Below are 19,919 nucleotides of genomic sequence, written 5' to 3'. Positions count from 1 at the left end.
TCAGAAATCAATAACTTCCACACCAGTCAGGGCAAATCTCTACCTTACACGATACACTTCAATCAACCGGATCACTCTATAAATGACATTCAGATCTCTGCCATTGAATCAATCACAAATCGATCACACACCACGATTCTGAAACGTGAGTCCTTTTGGATACATAAACTTCGGACAAAAATCCCTCATGGCATAAATTTTGATGATTAAAGCATGTTCCTACATCAACCCAATCAAATTGTTAACCGTAACCCATTCATTCATTCATTCATTCATTCATTCACCCATTCATTCATTCTACCTTTGTATGTCATTTATATAAATATATAAATATATTATATGAATATAAATGGCATATGAATATATGCTTGTATGTTTATGTATGTATGTATCCCTATATTTGTATATGCACGTGCACCGGAAATGTAACGCAAACCGTAACTGTAAGCTGCGCTTCACTTCCGTTGAACTTGGGGCCGGTGAGTGAGCTTTGGCGTGGCTCTTCCTTCTGTATGCATTTTCTACACATATCACACATCTTACACACATATCACTACACATACTTGACTGATATACATGCCTACTGTTTTTGTAGACTCAGAAGAAGACCTTTGTTGGTCGAAAGCTTGTCGAATTAAAGATCGAAGCCCTGAAGCTACGTCCGCGTCTTATTCAATCTCCCGATTATTTATTCAATGCAAATGAGACGCCCTGCTCGTACTGTGGAGTTTCTACTATTTCTCACAGTTATATATACTAGGGCATGCCCGTACTATATATATATGTAAAATTATATCCCCCCCCTCTATTTACATGAAATGGTTTGGTCCATTCGCAAAGCCAAAGCGAACGGCTTGCGAGTACGGTGACAATCCCCCCCCTCTATTTACATGAAATGGTTTGGTCCAAAGCGAACGGCTTGCGAGTACGGTGACAATCCCCCCCCTCTATTTACATGAAATTGTTTGGTCCAAAGCGAACGGCTTGCGAGTACGGTGACAATCCCCCCCCTCTATTTACATGAAATGGTTTGGTCCAAAGCGAACGGCTTGCGGAGTTTGGTAAAGAAATCGCCATAGCGTGCACAAACGCGCAGGAAAGCGAAAGAATCGCAAATTAGTTTTAATTAGTTTTAAAACATAGTTTAACGCCAACATAGCGGCAACATAGTTTGCCAACGTGAAATAAATGAATACGCTCTCAAATGTGCCGTCCGAGGCAGAGTCTGTTCGGCACGTTCGGCACACGTGATAGCTCGCTGCTCTCTGATTGGTTGAATCGTTTTTTGGACATAGCTCGGTAACTACTTCTCCGATTAATATGAAACCTTGAAAAGGCACATCCTCAGGTCCCCAGCAATATACCTGGCAAGGTTAAAGTATATCGGACCCGTGGTTGTCGAGAAACAGCGGTCACAGACATACACACACACATACACACACACATACACACACACACACACACAGAGATTACTGGAATTATATATATATATATATATATATATATATATATATATATATATATATATATATATATATATATTTATATATATATATTTATATATATATATATATATCTCTATATATAAAGGAGGAGTGTCTGTGTGTGTGTGTGTGTGTGTCTGTCTGGATGTCCGCTTATAACTCAAGAACTACACATCGGAGAAAAGTTTTAGACACAGATTCGGAATCAGCATAAAATCCCGGTGGTTTTAGGCTACGTTTTATTTTAATATCAATGGTTTAAAAAAACCGCGCCAGCTACAATTCCATGGTGTAGTTTGTGGCGGCGCTAGACGTTCGGGGTGTATTGCAATGGTTTGTCGGGTTTGGCTGTGGGTCCAGAATAGCTCCCATTTCCTTATGTTCTTCCACTTTTATTTTGATTCTTCTGTTACAACGCCTTCCTTATCTACCTTATATCCCCCCGACGAGGCCTCTACATAATTTCATGCGGCAGAATTTCGTGCATTTTGAGTGAAAGAAGTGAGACGAAGTAGTAGGAGGTTGAAGAGGCGCGGTCACTGTGGAGGCCGCGACCGTGAGTGAAAATGGCGGGAATTGTGTTTGTATCGCAAAGTAAAGGATCTGCATTCATTTCTGAACTTGCATTGGTGGATTGTTATACATCTGCATTATTTTTCATAAAAAAACTTTATGTTGAACTTGAAGGCTCCAAGCACGGACTATATTTATATAGCCCTCATTGAGGTAAAAATAAAAGTAAAAAGCCTGCTATCGCTTACCAAGCTAGCCGTTCCCCCCCTCCCCCTCCCCCGCCCCTCCCCCCTCTCCCTCCCCCATCCCACTCCCCTCCCCCTCCCTCCCCACTCCCCCTCCACTCCCCCCCCCCTCCACTCCCTCCCCCTCCCCTCCCCCTCCCCCCTCCTCTCCCCCCTCACCTCCCCTCCCCCCCTCCCCCTCCCCCTCACCTCCCCCCTCCCCCTCCCCCTACCCCTCCCCCCTCCCCACCCCCCTCACTAGCCTTCTGGATACAGGCACATTTGTCAGTTGCTGCCACTCAGCCCTACGCGGATTAGCTGACTTGGTACAGCCATTGCGGACTAACAGGTGCAGCTGGCGATGTGAAGTTGTGAAGTTTCTAACAGGTGCAGAAAGTGGTTGAGGACGTGAAGAGGAAAGGGTTTGGGGACTTGAAGAGGAAAGTGGTTGAGGATGTGAAGAGGAAAGGGTTTGGGGACTTGAAGAAGAAAGTGGTTGAGGATGTGAAGAGGAAAGGGTTTGGGGACTTGAATAAGAAAGTGGTTGAGGAGCTGAAGAAGAAAGTGGTTGAGGACTTGAAGAAGAAAGTGGTTGAGGACTTGAAGAAGAAAGTGGTTGAGGACTTGAAGAAGAAAGTGGTTGAGGACTTGGTCACATGTGGTTCTGCGGAGACGTCCTGGCCTCGGTATTGGAGAAGGGACACCCCTCTGAGAATTTCGTTTCAGGTTCTTTGACACCTGACCTTGAGTGATGCCATACTGCCGAGCAATAGCACGCTGTTTCATGCCGTAATTTCGTAAAGCCACCACTCCATGACAAACAGCATTGTCGAGTTGACGGACCATCTCCAGAGGAAGCGGCAATAATTTTGGAGACGTGCAGCAGTTGTTTTCCACTAATACAGAACGCAACAACCCTTATATACCCGATTGTGAAGCCAATCGTCAAATGTACCTGTCCTTACATTTTGTCACGCCACCGGTGATATTATCCTGTTATTGACTTCTTGCTGTGAAAGACAATGAGTGAAATGGTTCTTTTCACAAATAAATCACCAAAGTGTAAAAGAAATTCACCAGATTGATATACTGAGTTAAGTAAGTAAGCCCAAGTCAAGGAAAAAAAAATATTCCATATTAAATGCCAAGTCTGTATGTATGTATATACATACATACATACATACATACATACATACATACATACATACATACATGTATATATATATATATATATATATATATATGTATATATATATATATATATATATATATATATATATATATATATATATATATATATATATATCTATATAAAACACAGTTTGTGTGTGTGTAATGTTACCGATAGACTCCTAAACGGAGAGGCTCACGTGCTTGATATTTGGCATAGACATGGCGATTGAGCCTGGGAAGAACATGGCCGACCTAAAAAAAAAATTTCATTATATTTTTTTACCATATTTTTACCTCAGCGCATTTCAGCGAGGAATATTATGCACGGAATCTGACCGGTGGCAGAGCAGCGCGCTGATTTGCTCAGAGCGATCACGTGATGTTCCTTGCCGCCATTAACTCAATTACGCGTTCGCACGTATTTCAGAGCGAAAAGCGATTGCGGTTTTTCACATTTCAGCGAGGAACATTGCCATTCACACCACATAGGTTTTTGTTTCTTTCATCTTTACGAGATCCATATTTTTTATTCATATTTACCTCAGCGCATTTCAGCGAGGAATATTATACACGGAATCTGATCAGGTGGCAGAGCAGCGCGCTGATTCGCTCAGAGCGATCACGTGATGCTCCTTGCCGCCATAAACTCACAGTTACGCGTTCGCACGTAATTCACACGTTCAAAACAAACGAGATCCACGAAGCGAGTTGGTCGAGTCGTGCTAACCAAGATGGCGATATGGCGGCTTCACTTTTCACGGAGTATGAGCGTTCTATATATTTTCAATTCAGTGCGCCCGACGCGCTCACGTACTTGATTTGTGGCATAGACATGGCCATTGGGCCTTCACAGTGTAATTTGTGCGAGGCTTTTCTATATAATCGGATCGGAGAGTGAGTCACACACGGGGGAGAGTGGGTCACACACGGGGGAGAGTGGGTCACACACGGGGGCGAGTGGAGGTCGCTTTACTCCTCTCCCCTCATTCCTTTCCAACTACTCCTCACTCCTCTCCCCCTCCCCCAGTCTCATCTCCCCCTACCCCAGTCTCATCTCCCCCTACCCCAGTCTCCTCTCCCCCTACCCCAATCTCCTCTCCCCCTACCACAGTCTCCTCTCCCCCTACCCCAGTCTCCGCTCCCCCTACCCCAGTCTCCCCTCCCCCTCCCCCACCCCAGTCTCCACTCCCCCTCCCCCATTCTCCTCTCCCCCTCCTCTATTCTCCTCTCCCCCTCCCCCATTCTCCTCTCACCCTCCTCCATTCTCCTCTCCCCCTCCCACAGTCTCCTCTCCCCCTCCCACAGTCTCCTCTCCCCCTCCCCCAGTCTCCTCTCCCCCTCCCCCAGTCTCCTCTCCCCCTCCCCCCAGTCTCCTCTTCCCCTCCTCTATAATTCTGGAGGATAATTTCTATATAATATAATCCTCTATAATTATCCTCTATAATTATCCTCTTTAGAATTATCCTCTTTGGAATTATCCTCTATAATTATCCTCTTTAGAATTATCCTCTAGAATTATCCTCTTTAGAATTATCCTCCAGAATTATCCTCTTTAGAATTATCCTCCAGAATTATCCTCTTTAGAATTATCCTCCAGAATTATCCTCTTTAGAATTATCCTCCAGAATTATCCTCTTTAGAATTATCCTCTTTGGAATTATCCTCCAGAATTATCCTCTTTAGAATTATCCTCTTTAGAATTATCCTCTAGAATTATCCTCTATAATTATCCTCTTTAGAATTATCCTCTATAATTATCCTCTTTTGAATTATCCTCCAGAATTATCCTCTTTAGAATTATCCTCTTTGGAATTATCCTCCAGAATTATCCTCTTTAGAATTATCCTCTTTAGAATTATCCTCTAGAATTATCCTCTATAATTATCCTCTCTAGAATTATCCTCTAGAATTATCCTCTATAATTATCCTCTTTAGAATTATCCTCTTTAGAATTATCCTCTAGAATTATCCTCTATAAGTATCCTCTTTAGAATTATCCTCTAGAATTATCCTCTAGAATTATCCTCCAGAATTATCCTCTTTAGAATTATCCTCTAGAATTATCCTCTTTAGAATTATCCTCCAGAATTATCCTCTTTAGAATTATCCTCTTTAGAATTATCCTCTTTGGAATTATCCTCCAGAATTATCCTCTTTAGAATTATCCTCTTTAGAATTATCCTCTTTAGAATTATCCTCCAGAATTATCCTCTTTAGAATTATCCTCTTTAGAATTATCCTCCAGAATTATCCTCTTTAGAATTATCCTCTTTAGAATTATCCTCTTTAGAATTATCCTCTTTAGAATTATCCTCTTTAGAATTATCCTCTTTAGAATTATCCTCTTTAGAATTATCCTCCAGAATTATCCTCTTTAGAATTATCCTCTATAATTATCCTCTTTAGAATTATCCTCTTTAGAATTATCCTCTAGAATTATCCTCTTTAGAATTATCCTCTGGAATTATCCTCTAGAATTATCCTCCAGAATTATCCTCCAGAATTATCCTCTTTAGAATTATCCTCTATAATTATCCTTTTAGAATTATCCTCTTTAGAATTATCCTCTTTAGAATTATCCTCTTTAGAATTATCCTCTTTAGAATTATCCTCTTTAGAATTATCCTCTTTAGAATTATCCTCTTTAGAATTATCCTCTTTAGAATTATCCTCTTTAGAATTATCCTCTTTAGAATTATCCTCCAGAATTATCCTCTTTAGAATTATCCTCTATAATTATCCTCTTTAGAATTATCCTCTTTAGAATTATCCTCTAGAATTATCCTCTCGAATTATCCTCCAGAATTATCCTCTTTAGAATTATCCTCTAGAATTATCCTCTCGAATTATCCTCCAGAATTATCCTCTTTAGAATTATCCTCTAGAATTATCCTCTCGAATTATCCTCCAGAATTATCCTCTTTAGAATTATCCTCCAGAATTATCCTCTTTAGAATTATCCTCTTTAGAATTATCCTCTTTAGAATTATCCTCTAGAATTATCCTCTTTAGAATTATCCTCTTTAGAATTATCCTCTTTAGAATTATCCTCTATAGAATTATCCTCTGGAATTATCCTCTAGAATTATCCTCCAGAATTATCCTCTATAGAATTATCCTCTAGAATTATCCTCTCGAATTATCCTCCAGAATTATCCTCTATAGAATTATCCTCTTTAGAATTATCCTCTTTAGAATTATCCTCTTTAGAATTATCCTCTTTAGAATTATCCTCTTTAGAATTATCCTCTAGAATTATCCTCTTTAGAATTATCCTCCAGAATTATCCTCTTTAGAATTATCCTCTATAATTATCCTCTTTAGAATTATCCTCTTTAGAATTATCCTCTAGAATTATCCTCTCGAATTATCCTCCAGAATTATCCTCTTTAGAATTATCCTCTAGAATTATCCTCTCGAATTATCCTCCAGAATTATCCTCTTTAGAATTATCCTCTCGAATTATCCTCCAGAATTATCCTCTTTAGAATTATCCTCCAGAATTATCCTCTTTAGAATTATCCTCTTTAGAATTATCCTCTTTAGAATTATCCTCTAGAATTATCCTCTTTAGAATTATCCTCTTTAGAATTATCCTCTTTAGAATTATCCTCTATAGAATTATCCTCTGGAATTATCCTCTAGAATTATCCTCCAGAATTATCCTCCATAGAATTATCCTCTAGAATTATCCTCCAGAATTATCCTCTATAGAATTATCCTCTAGAATTATCCTCTAGAATTATCCTCCAGAATTATCCTCTATAGAATTATCCTCTAGAATTATCCTCTCGAATTATCCTCCAGAATTATCCTCTTTAGAATTATCCTCCAGAATTATCCTCTTTAGAATTATCCTCCAGAATTATCCTCTTTAGAATTATCCTCTATAATTATCCTCTTTAGAATTATCCTCTTTAGAATTATCCTCTAGAATTATCCTCTTTAGAATTATCCTCTGGAATTATCCTCTAGAATTATCCTCCAGAATTATCCTCCAGAATTATCCTCTTTAGAATTATCCTCTATAATTATCCTCTTTAGAATTATCCTCTTTAGAATTATCCTCTTTAGAATTATCCTCTTTAGAATTATCCTCTTTAGAATTATCCTCTTTAGAATTATCCTCTTTAGAATTATCCTCTTTAGAATTATCCTCTTTAGAATTATCCTCTTTAGAATTATCCTCCAGAATTATCCTCTTTAGAATTATCCTCTATAATTATCCTCTTTAGAATTATCCTCTTTAGAATTATCCTCTAGAATTATCCTCTCGAATTATCCTCCAGAATTATCCTCTTTAGAATTATCCTCTAGAATTATCCTCTTTAGAATTATCCTCCAGAATTATCCTCTTTAGAATTATCCTCTTTGGAATTATCCTCCAGAATTATCCTCTTTAGAATTATCCTCTTTGGAATTATCCTCCAGAATTATCCTCTTTAGAATTATCCTCTTTAGAATTATCCTCCAGAATTATCCTCCAGAATTATCCTCTTTAGAATTATCCTCTTTAGAATTATCCTCTTTAGAATTATCCTCTAGAATTATCCTCCAGAATTATCCTCCAGAATTATCCTCCAGAATTATCCTCTTTAGAATTATCTTCTTTAGAATTATCCTCCAGAATTATCCTCCAGAATTATCCTCTTTAGAATTATCCTCTATAATTATCCTTTTAGAATTATCCTCTTTAGAATTATCCTCCAGAATTATCCTCTTTAGAATTATCCTCTATAATTATCCTTTTAGAATTATCCTCTTTAGAATTATCCTCCAGAATTATCCTCTTTAGAATTATCCTCTTCAGAATTATCCTCCAGAATTATCCTCCAGAATTATCCTCCAGAATTATCCTCCAGAATTATCCTCCAGAATTATCCTCTAGAATTATCCTCTTTAGAATTATCCTCCAGAATTATCCTCCAGAATTATCCTCTAGAATTATCCTCTTTAGAATTATCCTCTAGAATTATCCTCTAGAATTATCCTCTAGAATTATCCTCTAGAATTATCCTCTAGAATTATCCTCTAGAATTATCCTCTTTGGAATTATCCTCTAGAATTATCCTCTAGAATTATCCTCTTTGGAATTATCCTCTAGAATTATCCTCTTTGGAATTATCCTCTAGAATTATCCTCTTTAGAATTATCCTCTAGAATTATCCTCTAGAATTATACTCTTTAGAATTATCCTCTTTAGAATTATCCTCTAGAATTAGCCTCTAGAATTATCCTCCAGAATTATCCTCTGGAATTATCCTCTAGAATTATCCTCTATAATTATCCTCCAGAATTATCCTCTAGAATTATCCTCTAGAATTATCCTCTAGAATTATCCTCTAGAATTATCCTCTAGAATTATACTCTTTAGAATTATCCTCTTTAGAATTATCCTCTAGAATTAGCCTCTAGAATTATCCTCCAGAATTATCCTCTGGAATTATCCTCTAGAATTATCCTCTATAATTATCCTCCAGAATTATCCTCTAGAATTATCCTCTAGAATTATCCTCTAGAATTATCCTCTAGAATTATCCTCTAGAATTATCCTCTAGAATTATACTCTTTAGAATTATCCTCTTTAGAATTATCCTCTAGAATTATCCTCTATAATTATCCTCCAGAATTATCCTCTAGAATTATCCTCCAGAATTATCCTCTTTAGAATTATCCTCCAGAATTATCCTCCAGAATTATCCTCTTTAGAATTACCCTCTAGAATTACCTTATTACATGCGTGAGTAAAAGGACTTGAAGAAGGAAGGGTTTGAGGACTTGAAGAGGAAAGTTGTTGCGGACTTGAAGAAGACAGTGGTTGAGGACTTAAATAAGAAAGTGGTTGAGGACTTAAAGAGGAAAGGGTTTGGGGACTTGAAGAAGAAAGGGTTGGGGACTTGAAGAAGAAAGGATTTGGGGACTTGAAGAGGAAAGGGTTTGGGGACTTGAAGAGGAAAGGGTTTGGGGACTTGAAGAGGAAAGGGTTTGGGGACTTGAAGAGGAAAGGGTTTGGGGACTTGAAGAGGAAAGGGTTTGGGGACTTGAAGAGGAAAGGGTTTGGGGACTTGAAGAGGAAAGGGTTTGGGGACTTGAAGAGGAAAGGGTTTGGGGACTTGAAGAAGAAAGGGTTTGGGGACTTGAAGAGGAAAGGGTTTGGGGACTTGAAGAAGAAAGTGGTTGAGGACTTGAAGAGGAAAGGGTTTGGGGACTTGAAGAAGAAAGGGTTTGGGGACTTGAAGAAGAAAGGGTTTTGGGACTTGAAGAAGAAAGGGTTTGGGGACTTGAAGAGGAAAGGGTTTGGGGACTTGAAGAGGAAAGGGTTTGGGGACTTGAAGAAGAAAGTGGTTGAGGACTTGAAGAGGAAAGGGTTTGGGGACTTGAAGAAGAAAGTGGTTGAGGACTTGAAGAAGAAAGTGGTTGAGGAGCTGAAGAAGAAAGTGGTTGAGGAGCTGAAGAAGAAAGTGGTTGAGGAGCTGAAGAAGAAAGTGGTTGAGGAGCTGAAGAAGAAAGTGGTTGAGGAGCTGAAGAAGAAAGTGGTTGAGGAGCTGAAGAAGAAAGTGGTTGAGGATTTGAAGAAGAAAGTGGTTGAGGACTTGAAGAAGAAAGTGGCTGAGGACTTGAAGAAGAAAGTGGTTGAGGACGTGAAGAGGAAAGGGTTTGGGGACTTGAAGAGGAAAGTGGTTGAGGATGTGAAGAGGAAAGGGTTTGGGGACTTGAAGAAGAAAGTGGTTGAGGATTTGAAGAAGAAAGTGGTTGAGGACTTGAAGAAGAAAGTGGTTGAGGGCGTGAAGAGGAAAGGGTTTGGGGACTTGAAGAGGAAAGTGGTTGAGGACGTGAAGAGGAAAGGGTTTGGGGACTTGAATAAGAAAGTGGTTGAGGACTTGGTCACATTTTACATAAAGTGGAATTTCTCCATGTCCCTACCCCTATGCTCTTAAAGAACATCCTGGCAAACTCCCTAAATATTCCACACTCTATTGGAACTAATTCCCTCGGAGCCCAGTGGAACCAAGTTATCTGCTCGTACATGGATCGGCACATTGCTGAGAAAATTGAACAGGAATAACAAATCAAACCATTCAAATTACAGAGAAACACTACCTGCATCGCAAGTCTTTTCAAAGATGCATTATGCTGAATTTCTGTGATGTCACCAACAGCCAAACCAATCTGCAAAAACAAACATCAAGCATGTATTATTAGGCCTATTTGGTGTTCCCATCTGATCACTTATCTTGTGATGCTGTGATCCGTCTGATGTGAGTAAATCATGAATATGTGCAGTAATGTCTCCTAATGTCCTTGCCATACGTGTAATGTTGAAACAGAAAACCAAATACTGCATTGGAGTCATCAGAAGGAACCAAAAAATATAAAAATAATAAACAAAGCAAAGATGGCGTCATCAGGAGAAACCTGGATAGGATTTGGGTTTCAGCTTCTACTCCTCAACCATCAAACCCATCCAAGCGCCGCCAAGTGAACATTCCAGAAAAAAAGAATTCCGCAAGAATTCACTTCTCCTAAAAAGACAGATAGATGAAGAAAGAGAAATAAAGAAGAAGCAAGAATTAGAATGAATAAAGAGAAACTAGCCCTAGCTCCTATACCTTGCTCCTATACCTAGCTCCTATACCTAGCTCCTATACCTTGCTCCTATACCTAGCTCCTATACCTAGCTCCTATACCTTGCTCCTATACCTAGATCTTATACCTAGCTCCTATACCTAGCTCCTATACCTAGCTCCTATTCCTAGCTCCTATCCCTAACTCCTATCCCTAACTCCTTTCCCTAGCTCCTATCCCTAGCTCCTATCCCGAGCTCCTATCCCGAGCTCCTATCCCGAGCTCCTATCCCGAGCTCCTATCCGGAACTCCTATCCCGAGCTCCTATCCCTAGCTCCTATCCCGAGCTCCTATCCGGAACTCCTATCCCGAGCTCCTATCCCTAGCTCCTATCCGGAGCTCCTATCCTGAGCTCCTATCCCTAGCTCCTATCCCTAACTCCTATCCCTAACTCCTATCCCTAGCTCCTATCCCGAGCTCCTATCCGGAGCTCCTATCCCGAGCTCCTATCCCGAACTCCTATCCCTAGCTCCTATCCCTAAGTCCTAGCCCTAAGTCCTAGCCCTAATTCCCATCCATACCTCATATCCTGAGCTCCTATCCCTAGCTCCTATCCCTAGCTCCTATCCCGAGCTCCTATCCCTAGCTCCTATCCGGAGCTCCTATCCCGAGCTCCTATCCGGAGCTCCTATCCCGAACTCCTAGCCCTAAGTCCTAGCCCTAAGTCCTAGCCCTAATTCCCATCCATACCTCCTATTCTGAGCTCCTATCCCTAGCTCCTATCCCTAACTCCTATCCCTAGCTCCTATCCCGAGCTCCTATCCGGAGCTCCTATCCCGAGCTCCTATCCCGAACTCCTATCCCTAGCTCCTATCCTTAAGGCCTAGCCCTAAGTCCTAGCCCTAATTCCCATCCATACCTCATATCCTGAGCTCCTATCCCTAGCTCCTATCCCGAGCTCCTATCCCTAGCTCCTATCCCTAGCTCCTATCCGGAGCTCCTATCCCGAGCTCCTATCCGGAGCTCCTATCCCGAACTCCTAGCCCTAAGTCCTAGCCCTAATTCCCATCCATACCTCCTATTCTGAGCTCCTATCCCTAGCTCCTATCCCTAGTTCCTATCCTGAGCTCCTATCCCTAGCTCCTATCCCTAACTCCTATCCCTAGCTCCTATCCCTAGCTCCTATCCCGAGCTCCTATCCGGAGCTCCTATCCCGAGCTCCTATCCCGAACTCCTAGCCCTAAGTCCTAGCCCTAATTCCCATCCATACCTCCTATCCTGAGCTCCTATCCCTAGCTCCTATCCCTAGCTCCTATCCTGAGCTCCTATCCCTAGCTCCTATCCTTAACTCCTATCCCTAGCTCCTATCCCGAGCTCCTTACCTTCAAACCCATCCAAGCGTAGGCAAGTGAGCCTTCCAGAATAAAAAATAATTAATAATTTCTGCAAGAATTAACTTCTCCTAAGACAGATAAATGAAGAAAGAGAAATAAAGAAGAAGCAAGAATTAGAATGAATAAAGAGAAATATGAAAAAATAGAAAGAAATTTGAAAGGAACAAAGATGTTGGGAAGAACCCAGATAGATATATGTCAGCAGTTCTTCCTGGGAAACGCAGCATTTACAAGCCACCAGGGATCCATCAGCGGGGAAGCAGAATCCACACAGCATCAGGATATGGTACAATCGTATTTAGTAAATCCTCATTTGCATATTGAATCTGCTATTTTTGAACGCAAGACATTATAGTTTACCTGTTACGTAAAATAACTCAAAGTTCGATTTGTTCGAAATGTCATCCTCTAAGTTCTGCACACTTACGGATACGTATGGAATCGCTTCTGACTACAAACTGAAGCGTTTCAAACGAGACTCTGGAAAGAACCCTCATAACAGCATCTTTGAGTTCAGGAATGTTCATTGGGTTCTGTTTGAAAACATTTTCTTTAACAAATCCCCACAGAAAAAAAGAAATCGAAAGGTGAGAGGTCATTCGATCTTGGAGGCTAAGAAAATCCAGATGCGATGAGTATCAAAAGCCTCAAGGACATCGGGTTTTCTCCAAATTTATTTCAGTCTAGTGTTAAACAACAGCAGCGACTGTTTGAAACTGTAATCGTATGTTCGACGGAATCGGCTGAATCGCTTGTGGTTATAATAATTTTTAAGCGGTTAAGCCGCTTCAACATTTGGCTATGTTCCTCCTTCCATCCGTCAAAAAATGAAGATGAAGAAGAACCTTACTAACCCACCGTGTTTAATTGTAAAGGGTTTAAAGTGTCATTCTAGACAATGTAGGTGATGATGTCATGACAGAGAAAATGGCGCCGATGCATGGCAACGTTTTACGATGTTCTCTCTTAATTTTCGTGTATATGAACCCCAGCAGCTATTAGACACCAGAACGAGAGTTAATGAAGTCTGAATGTCTGAATGTGGATAAAAATGACTGTTTACCAAATGCCTGAGGGCAAAGGACGTCGCTGTTTACACAAACGCCGGGAAGAGTTGGTGTGTTGGTAAAGTTGGTGCGTTGGTAAAGTTGGTGTGTTGGTAAAGTTGGTGTGTTGGTAAAACTACGTCGGTCGCCGTTCATCTCGACCACCTCTCCCTAGTATTCACCTTGCTAACCTGCAGTCCTTGAACAAACGGTGATCAAGTGCCGGCCCCACTACCTACCTCGGGAATTCTCATCGGTTATCCTGACTACTGTCTACATACAACCACACGCCACAACAGCACTTCATGAACTTTCAGACATTATTTTCCACTATGAAAATTTATACTCTGATGCCGTTTCAATTGTTGCTGGATATTTCAACCATTGCAAACTCAAGAAGAAGCTTCCGAAGTATTTCCAACATGTCACATGTCCAACAAGAGGCAATAAGACTTTAGACCACTGGTATACAACAATCAAGGGTGCTTAGCATTCGGTACCTCGCCCTCACTACGGCAAATCCGATCACACCTAATTTTTCCTGATACCGGAATATCAACAGGAACTCAGGTGCTCAAAGCCTGTCATAAGGACCATGCAGCACTGCTCAGAAGAATCCATTGCTCAGCTCCAAGGATGTTTCGAGACAACAGACTGGAACGTATTGCTACGGTTTTGAGATTTGCACATATTGATCATTAAAGGCTAAAGGTTTGCCCCCATAGTTAGTTCCACGAGCAACACGTAGGTCCACTTGCAGTATTAGTTATGTCATAGTATGTGTAAGTATAGGCCATTTCCCCTAGCAATATATGCGTTGTGTAAAGACATGAGGTTAGGTCCCGTTCATTTTGCGTCCACCATCCAATTCCACCTCGATGGGCGGAATCCATCCCGCACCCCATTTGGCTGCCCGCTCAGTTTGTTACGCATTGGCTGCTCGCTCAGTTTGTTAAGCATTGGCTGTCCACTAGTCGAGTAACCACACACACACACACACACACAAACACACACACACACACACACACACAAACACACACAAAGACACACACACACACACACACACACACAAACGCACACACACACATAGACACACACACACACAAACACACACACACACAAACACACCCACACACACATTGACACACACACACACACACACACACACACACACACACACACACACACACACACACACACACACACACACACACACACACACACATAGACACACACACAAACACACACAAACAAAAACACACACACACACAAACAAACACACACACAAACAAACAAACATACACACACACACACACACACACACACACACAGACACACACACACACACACTGGAGTGATCAATATACTTGCCAAAAATTTTTTTTTTCTCCAAGTCATGAAACTTCACCAACCTGTGTTACATGTTGTTGCTTGTGGTGGTGGAGATGGAGGGGTGATGGTATCAAGTTTTGATTGTTATTTAATTACAACTAAAAAGTGATAACCTCTAGAATCTCCCTAACCAGAGCCACATTTCAAAATGTAAACTGCGGAATTGAGCTTAGCACCAGTTCCAATTGCTAAAAAGAGTGTTCATTTGCTGAGAATAAAAATAAAAATAAAAAGGTGGCTCTGGCCCTCTCCGGGCGGTGTTTAGTTTGACCGACTAAACTAGCGAATGCATGAGCTGGATGCAATTGTCAACTAGGAATCACGTTGCTCAATAAAAGACCGAAATCAATCAGATATATATCCATTAAACATTTTATATAATGTTAATTGTTAATCGTAGCCAATGAAATCAATTGAGATTTGAAAGCTAGGAATAAACATTCTTTCCTTTTCCTCTGTGGCATATCCAGTGCTGCCAACAACATCTCACTAACTTCCGCAGTAACCACCTGACCAAAAGGGGGCTGCAGATGCCGAATTGGCACAAAGGGCAGCTCTCGCTGCCGAGCATTACCAGAGGGAAAGTTTCTATTTTATTTCGGCCATATCGGTGGTGCCATCAATCTGCCGATGCCGACAACCTCAAAATTCCACATATCGGCCGATATATTGTTCACCACCGATAACCAGCTTACCGTGGCGTTTTGTGGGGCACCCGTACCAGAAGTAAAAATATAAACCAGAAACACTATTGTTACGAATTCCGGGTTTATGGGAATGGCTATTCAGGTCATTTCTTATTAATGTTTATTCTATTAAAGAATCTCGATTCTATTAAAGGGTCTCGCGAGATCTCGGAGACGGTGGGAGGGATTTTCGAAGCTCCACACGGTCTCCACGTTTTTCGAAGTGAAGTCTGTTCACAATTGTATTTTGTCGAAACTGTATTTATCTTTTGGTGTGTGAAGTTATTGTGTGCAACTTTGGTTGTTTCTCGGTGTTTATCTTTCATAAATTGATCGTCTGTTTGCCGCGTCGCGAACGATTTGAAATCGAAGTTAAGTGATTGTTCCCATTTGTATTTTCGTTAAAACTGTATTTATTTATGGTGTTGTACGTATATTGTGTCCCGATGAAGATTTTTCGGTGCAAATCTTTCATACCTGTATTGAAAATCGTGTTAATTCGTGTCGTGTCACGAGGCCTTGTACAGTGTACACTGCACAACCTTGAGGCTTTGTTTTTCTCTCAGCGGTCCGTCGTTTGTGATCCAATAACTTTCGTTCTCTGTATTCCCAGTCTTTTCACCCATAGCCTACTTCCTTGTGTAAATCTCAACTCAAAAAAAAAAAAAAAAAAAAAAACATTTCCTTCTCTGTTCTCATTCGTTTATTCATTCTTATTCGTTCGTTCGTTCTTCGACCACGTGTTTCTCCCACATTTCCCCAGATAGTTTTCACTGTTATTAACATTCAATGTTTACACTTTCCCCTCAAGTTATGTATTCCGTCATATTTTATAACACCTTTTTCTTCTTCTTCTTTAAAAAGCTGCTTTCGACTTGCTCACCAAATCAATTCATCCCAAAAAAAATATCCATCTTCGATAGTGCCTTTTTTCTACATTCCCTAAACTCTCCTGCACTCCATCCTCCATCCAGCATCCTTAAACGTATTTTTAACTCGAAGGTCACAAGAAACTCATTTTGCAATAAATGTTCGTTTCCCATAAATCGTACACTTTCTAAAATCCAATCACCCCTCCCCTCCAAATCTTCCCCATAACCCCTCCCCTCCAAATCTTCCCCATCACCCCTCACCTCCAAATCTTCCCCATCACCCATCCCTTTCAAATCTCCCCCCTTGCCCCCTCCCTCCTAAACTACCGCCTCACCCCTCCCCGCCAAGACGCCCCCTCGCTCCTCCCCCCCTAGACTCCTCCCTCACCCCTCCCCTCCAAATCTCCCCCATATCCCATCCCTTTCAAATCCCTCCCCTTGTCCCTTCCCTCCCAAACTCCCTCCTCACCCCTCCCCTTCAAATCTCCCCACCCTCATTGCTTCTCAATTTCCCCCCTCTCACTCCCCCTCCTCAAAGCGTCCTCCCCGCTTCTTCCCCCTTCCAACTCTCACCTCCATCTCCCCCAACCTTCTGCCTCGCTCTTCCCCCTCCTCAAATAACACCTCATTGTGCCTCACCCAATCACCATCAAACCTTTTGTCTGCCCCATCCTTCCCTTTCTCCGAGCTATTCTGAAATCTCTGACACACCTTCAACAGCTCTCCCTACTTCTTCCACATCTTACCCTACCCCTCCTCCCCCCTGTTCTGTATCTGATGCTCCCCCTTCCTCTTCATTAACGGTATGGACCTCAAACATCCGGGGCCTTCGTTCAAACTTAACTGATCTCTCCATACAGGTTGCTTCTGTCAAACCAGACGTGATCTGCTTAACAGAAACTTTCCTCCTTTATGATGTCTCTGATTCCTTAGTATCTCTCCCGGGCTACTCCCTCCTCCGGTATGATAGACCTGAGCCTCGTCCTGGAGGTGGGGTTGCTATCTTTATCAAAAACTCTCTTCCTCACTCGCCCTGCACTGCACTCTCTCCACCTCACCCCCAGGAATACCTCTGGCTACGGCTTCCCCTTCGCTCCCACCTCTTGTTCATATGTGTGTTGTACCGTCCACCAAACAGTGATGACTCCATCTACATCTCGCTGTCTGATAATATGGACCAACTTCTATCTACTCATCCCAACTCTCTCTTCCTCATATGTGGTGATTTCAACTGTCATCATGCCAGTTGGCTGGGTGTGGGTACCTCTCTCACCAGCCATGGATCCTCAGCAAAGGACTTCTGCGACTCACTGGGACTGACACAATCTGTCAATTTCCCGACCCGGATCTCCGTCAACGGAGCATCTTCTCTTCTGGACTTGGTTATGACTAACTTCCCTGAAAATGTCTGCTGCTCTTCTTCTGCTACAATCGGATCATCTGATCATGTCCTTGTTAAAGTGGACATCTCTCTGACCATCCTCAGGGAGCCTCCTCAGGGTCGACGAGGCTGGCATTTCACTCAGGCCAACTGGCACGGTCTTCAAGCAGCCATCAATCATCTGGACTGGTCTCCCATCTCGACCGCCTCTGACATCAACTCATCCTGGGAATTCTTTCAAAGTAAATTGCTCTCTCTCATGTACAGATTTATCCCATCTCGTCTTCAGTTGTCATACCCTTCCTCCCATCCATGGTACACGGAATCTTGTGGTGAGGCTGTTGCCCAGAAACAACTTGCCTTCGTCTCCTGGAAAGCAAATCCAACGGAAGGAAATCTCATTTCCTTTCACAAAGCCCAAAACAAGTGTGTGTCCACCCTCAGGAGAGCCAGGAAACAATATCTCTCCGTTCTCAAGACCGAACTCTCTTATCTGTCTCCCTCTTCCAAATCCTGGTGGCGTCTGGTCAAATCCGTTTCTGGTGTTTGTTCCCCCTGCATCCCCTCCCTTACCTCAAACGGCTACACAGCTGACTCCGCACGTGAAAAAGCTGAATGCCTCAACTCTGTGTTTGCCTCTAAATCTTGTGTCCCAAACCCATCCCTCTCTGTACCCACCATACCCAGTCGTACCCTGCTGCTCCTGGACTCCGTGTCCTTTCCTCATGACAAGGTGGAAAAGTTTCTGTCAACCCTCGACTCTGATTCTGCAACTGGACCCGACGGCATCAGCCCACGGGTCCTAAAATCCTGCTCTGCCGCTCTATCTCACCCTCTCTCTGTTCTCTTCACCCTCTCTTTTGCTCAAGGTCAACTGCCATCTGCTTGGAAATCAGCCAACATCACCGCTATGCACAAAAAAGGTGCAAAAACAGATCCTAGCAACTACAGACCAATCAGCCTTCTCCCAATTATCAACAAAGTCATGGAATCCATCATTGCTTCGGATATGAAATCTTTCCTCTTCTCCAATGGCTTGATCTCTGATCATCAATTTGGTTTCAGACCAGGTCACTCTACTCTGGACATGCTGCTTCTGCTGTCTCAACAATGGATGGAGGTCCTCAATGCCAAACAGGAAATTAGAGCTGTCTCCCTCGACATATCACGTGCCTTCGACACGGTCTGGCACCCCGCTCTGCTCACCAAACTCTCCTCCTTTGGTATCCATGGAAATCTCCACGCATGGCTGGCGGACTTCCTCTCTAGTCATCGTCAACGTGTGGCCCTGAATGGGTTTCTCTCATCTCCTCTTCCTGTTCAGGCTGGAGTTCCCCAAGGCAGTGTTCTGGGCCCTGTGCTTTTTCTGGTCTTCATCAATGATCTCTCTGACTCTCTTGAAAATCCTCTCTATCTCTTTGCTGATGACTCCACTCTCTGCCGCTCCATTCCACTTCCCTCAGATCGGCAGTCTGCAGCCTCCTCACTCTCTGAAGACTTGGACAAAATCACAGACTGGTCAAACAAGTGGAACATGTCTTTCAATCCTGACAAATCTCACACTCTTACTATGTCTCTCCGAAAAGATCGACTGGACAACCCTCCCATCTACTTTCTCAACAATCCTCTCCAAGAAGTCCTGTCGCTCAAGCTTTTGGGTCTCACTATCTGCCATGATCTTTCTTGGGAAAACCACATTTCCAAGCTGGCCTCCAAAGCCAGTCGTCGACTGGGCATCCTCCGTCGTGCGAAGTCCTTCCTCGGCACACGTGAGCTCCTCACCACATACAAGGCTTTCATCCGCAGCTCAATGGAATACTGTTCTCCCCTATGGGCCGGTGCTCCTGCCTCACACCTAGCTCGGCTTCACGCTGTTGAAACCAAAGCTTTCAGAATTATTGGAATCTCCCGCGATGAAGCTATCTCTGAGGGCCTTTCACTCACTCACCGCAGGCAGGTAGGTGGTCTTTCTGTCTTCTACCGACTCCTCTCCGGCCTTGCACCCCCAGCTCTCTCTGTGCTCTGTCCCCCAAATATTCCTACAGGTCGCACAAGATCTGCCAGCAACCCTCTGATGGTTAAACTGCCGAAATCTCGGCTCTCTGCTCACCTTCACTCTTTCATTCCTCTTTTCTCCCGCCTCTGGAACAAACTCCCTCACTCCCTTCAATCCCACTCCTCCCTCCAG

The 19,919-nt window shown here is 42.4% G+C and overlaps 1 protein-coding gene across 1 annotated transcript in view; it reads right to left on the bottom strand.

Annotated features, from left to right (window-relative positions):
* TRPA1 (transient receptor potential cation channel subfamily A member 1) overlaps nt 1–19,919 on the bottom strand; it is a 405,999-nt gene that overhangs the window by 41,122 nt on the left and 344,958 nt on the right. Inside the window, exon 26 of the mRNA XM_078766842.1 lies at nt 10,496–10,564. Within this exon, the coding sequence (XP_078622968.1) occupies nt 10,496–10,564 (69 nt within the window). The remainder of the gene's footprint in view (nt 1–10,495; nt 10,565–19,919) is intronic.

This window comes from Myxine glutinosa, chromosome 12 (genome assembly GCF_964187855.1).
Source record: "Myxine glutinosa chromosome 12, kmMyxGlut1.1, whole genome shotgun sequence".
Lineage (NCBI taxonomy): Eukaryota > Metazoa > Chordata > Myxini > Myxiniformes > Myxinidae > Myxine > Myxine glutinosa.
Note: the sequence above shows the minus strand (reverse complement) of the source record. Positions and strands in the feature narration are given on the sequence as shown.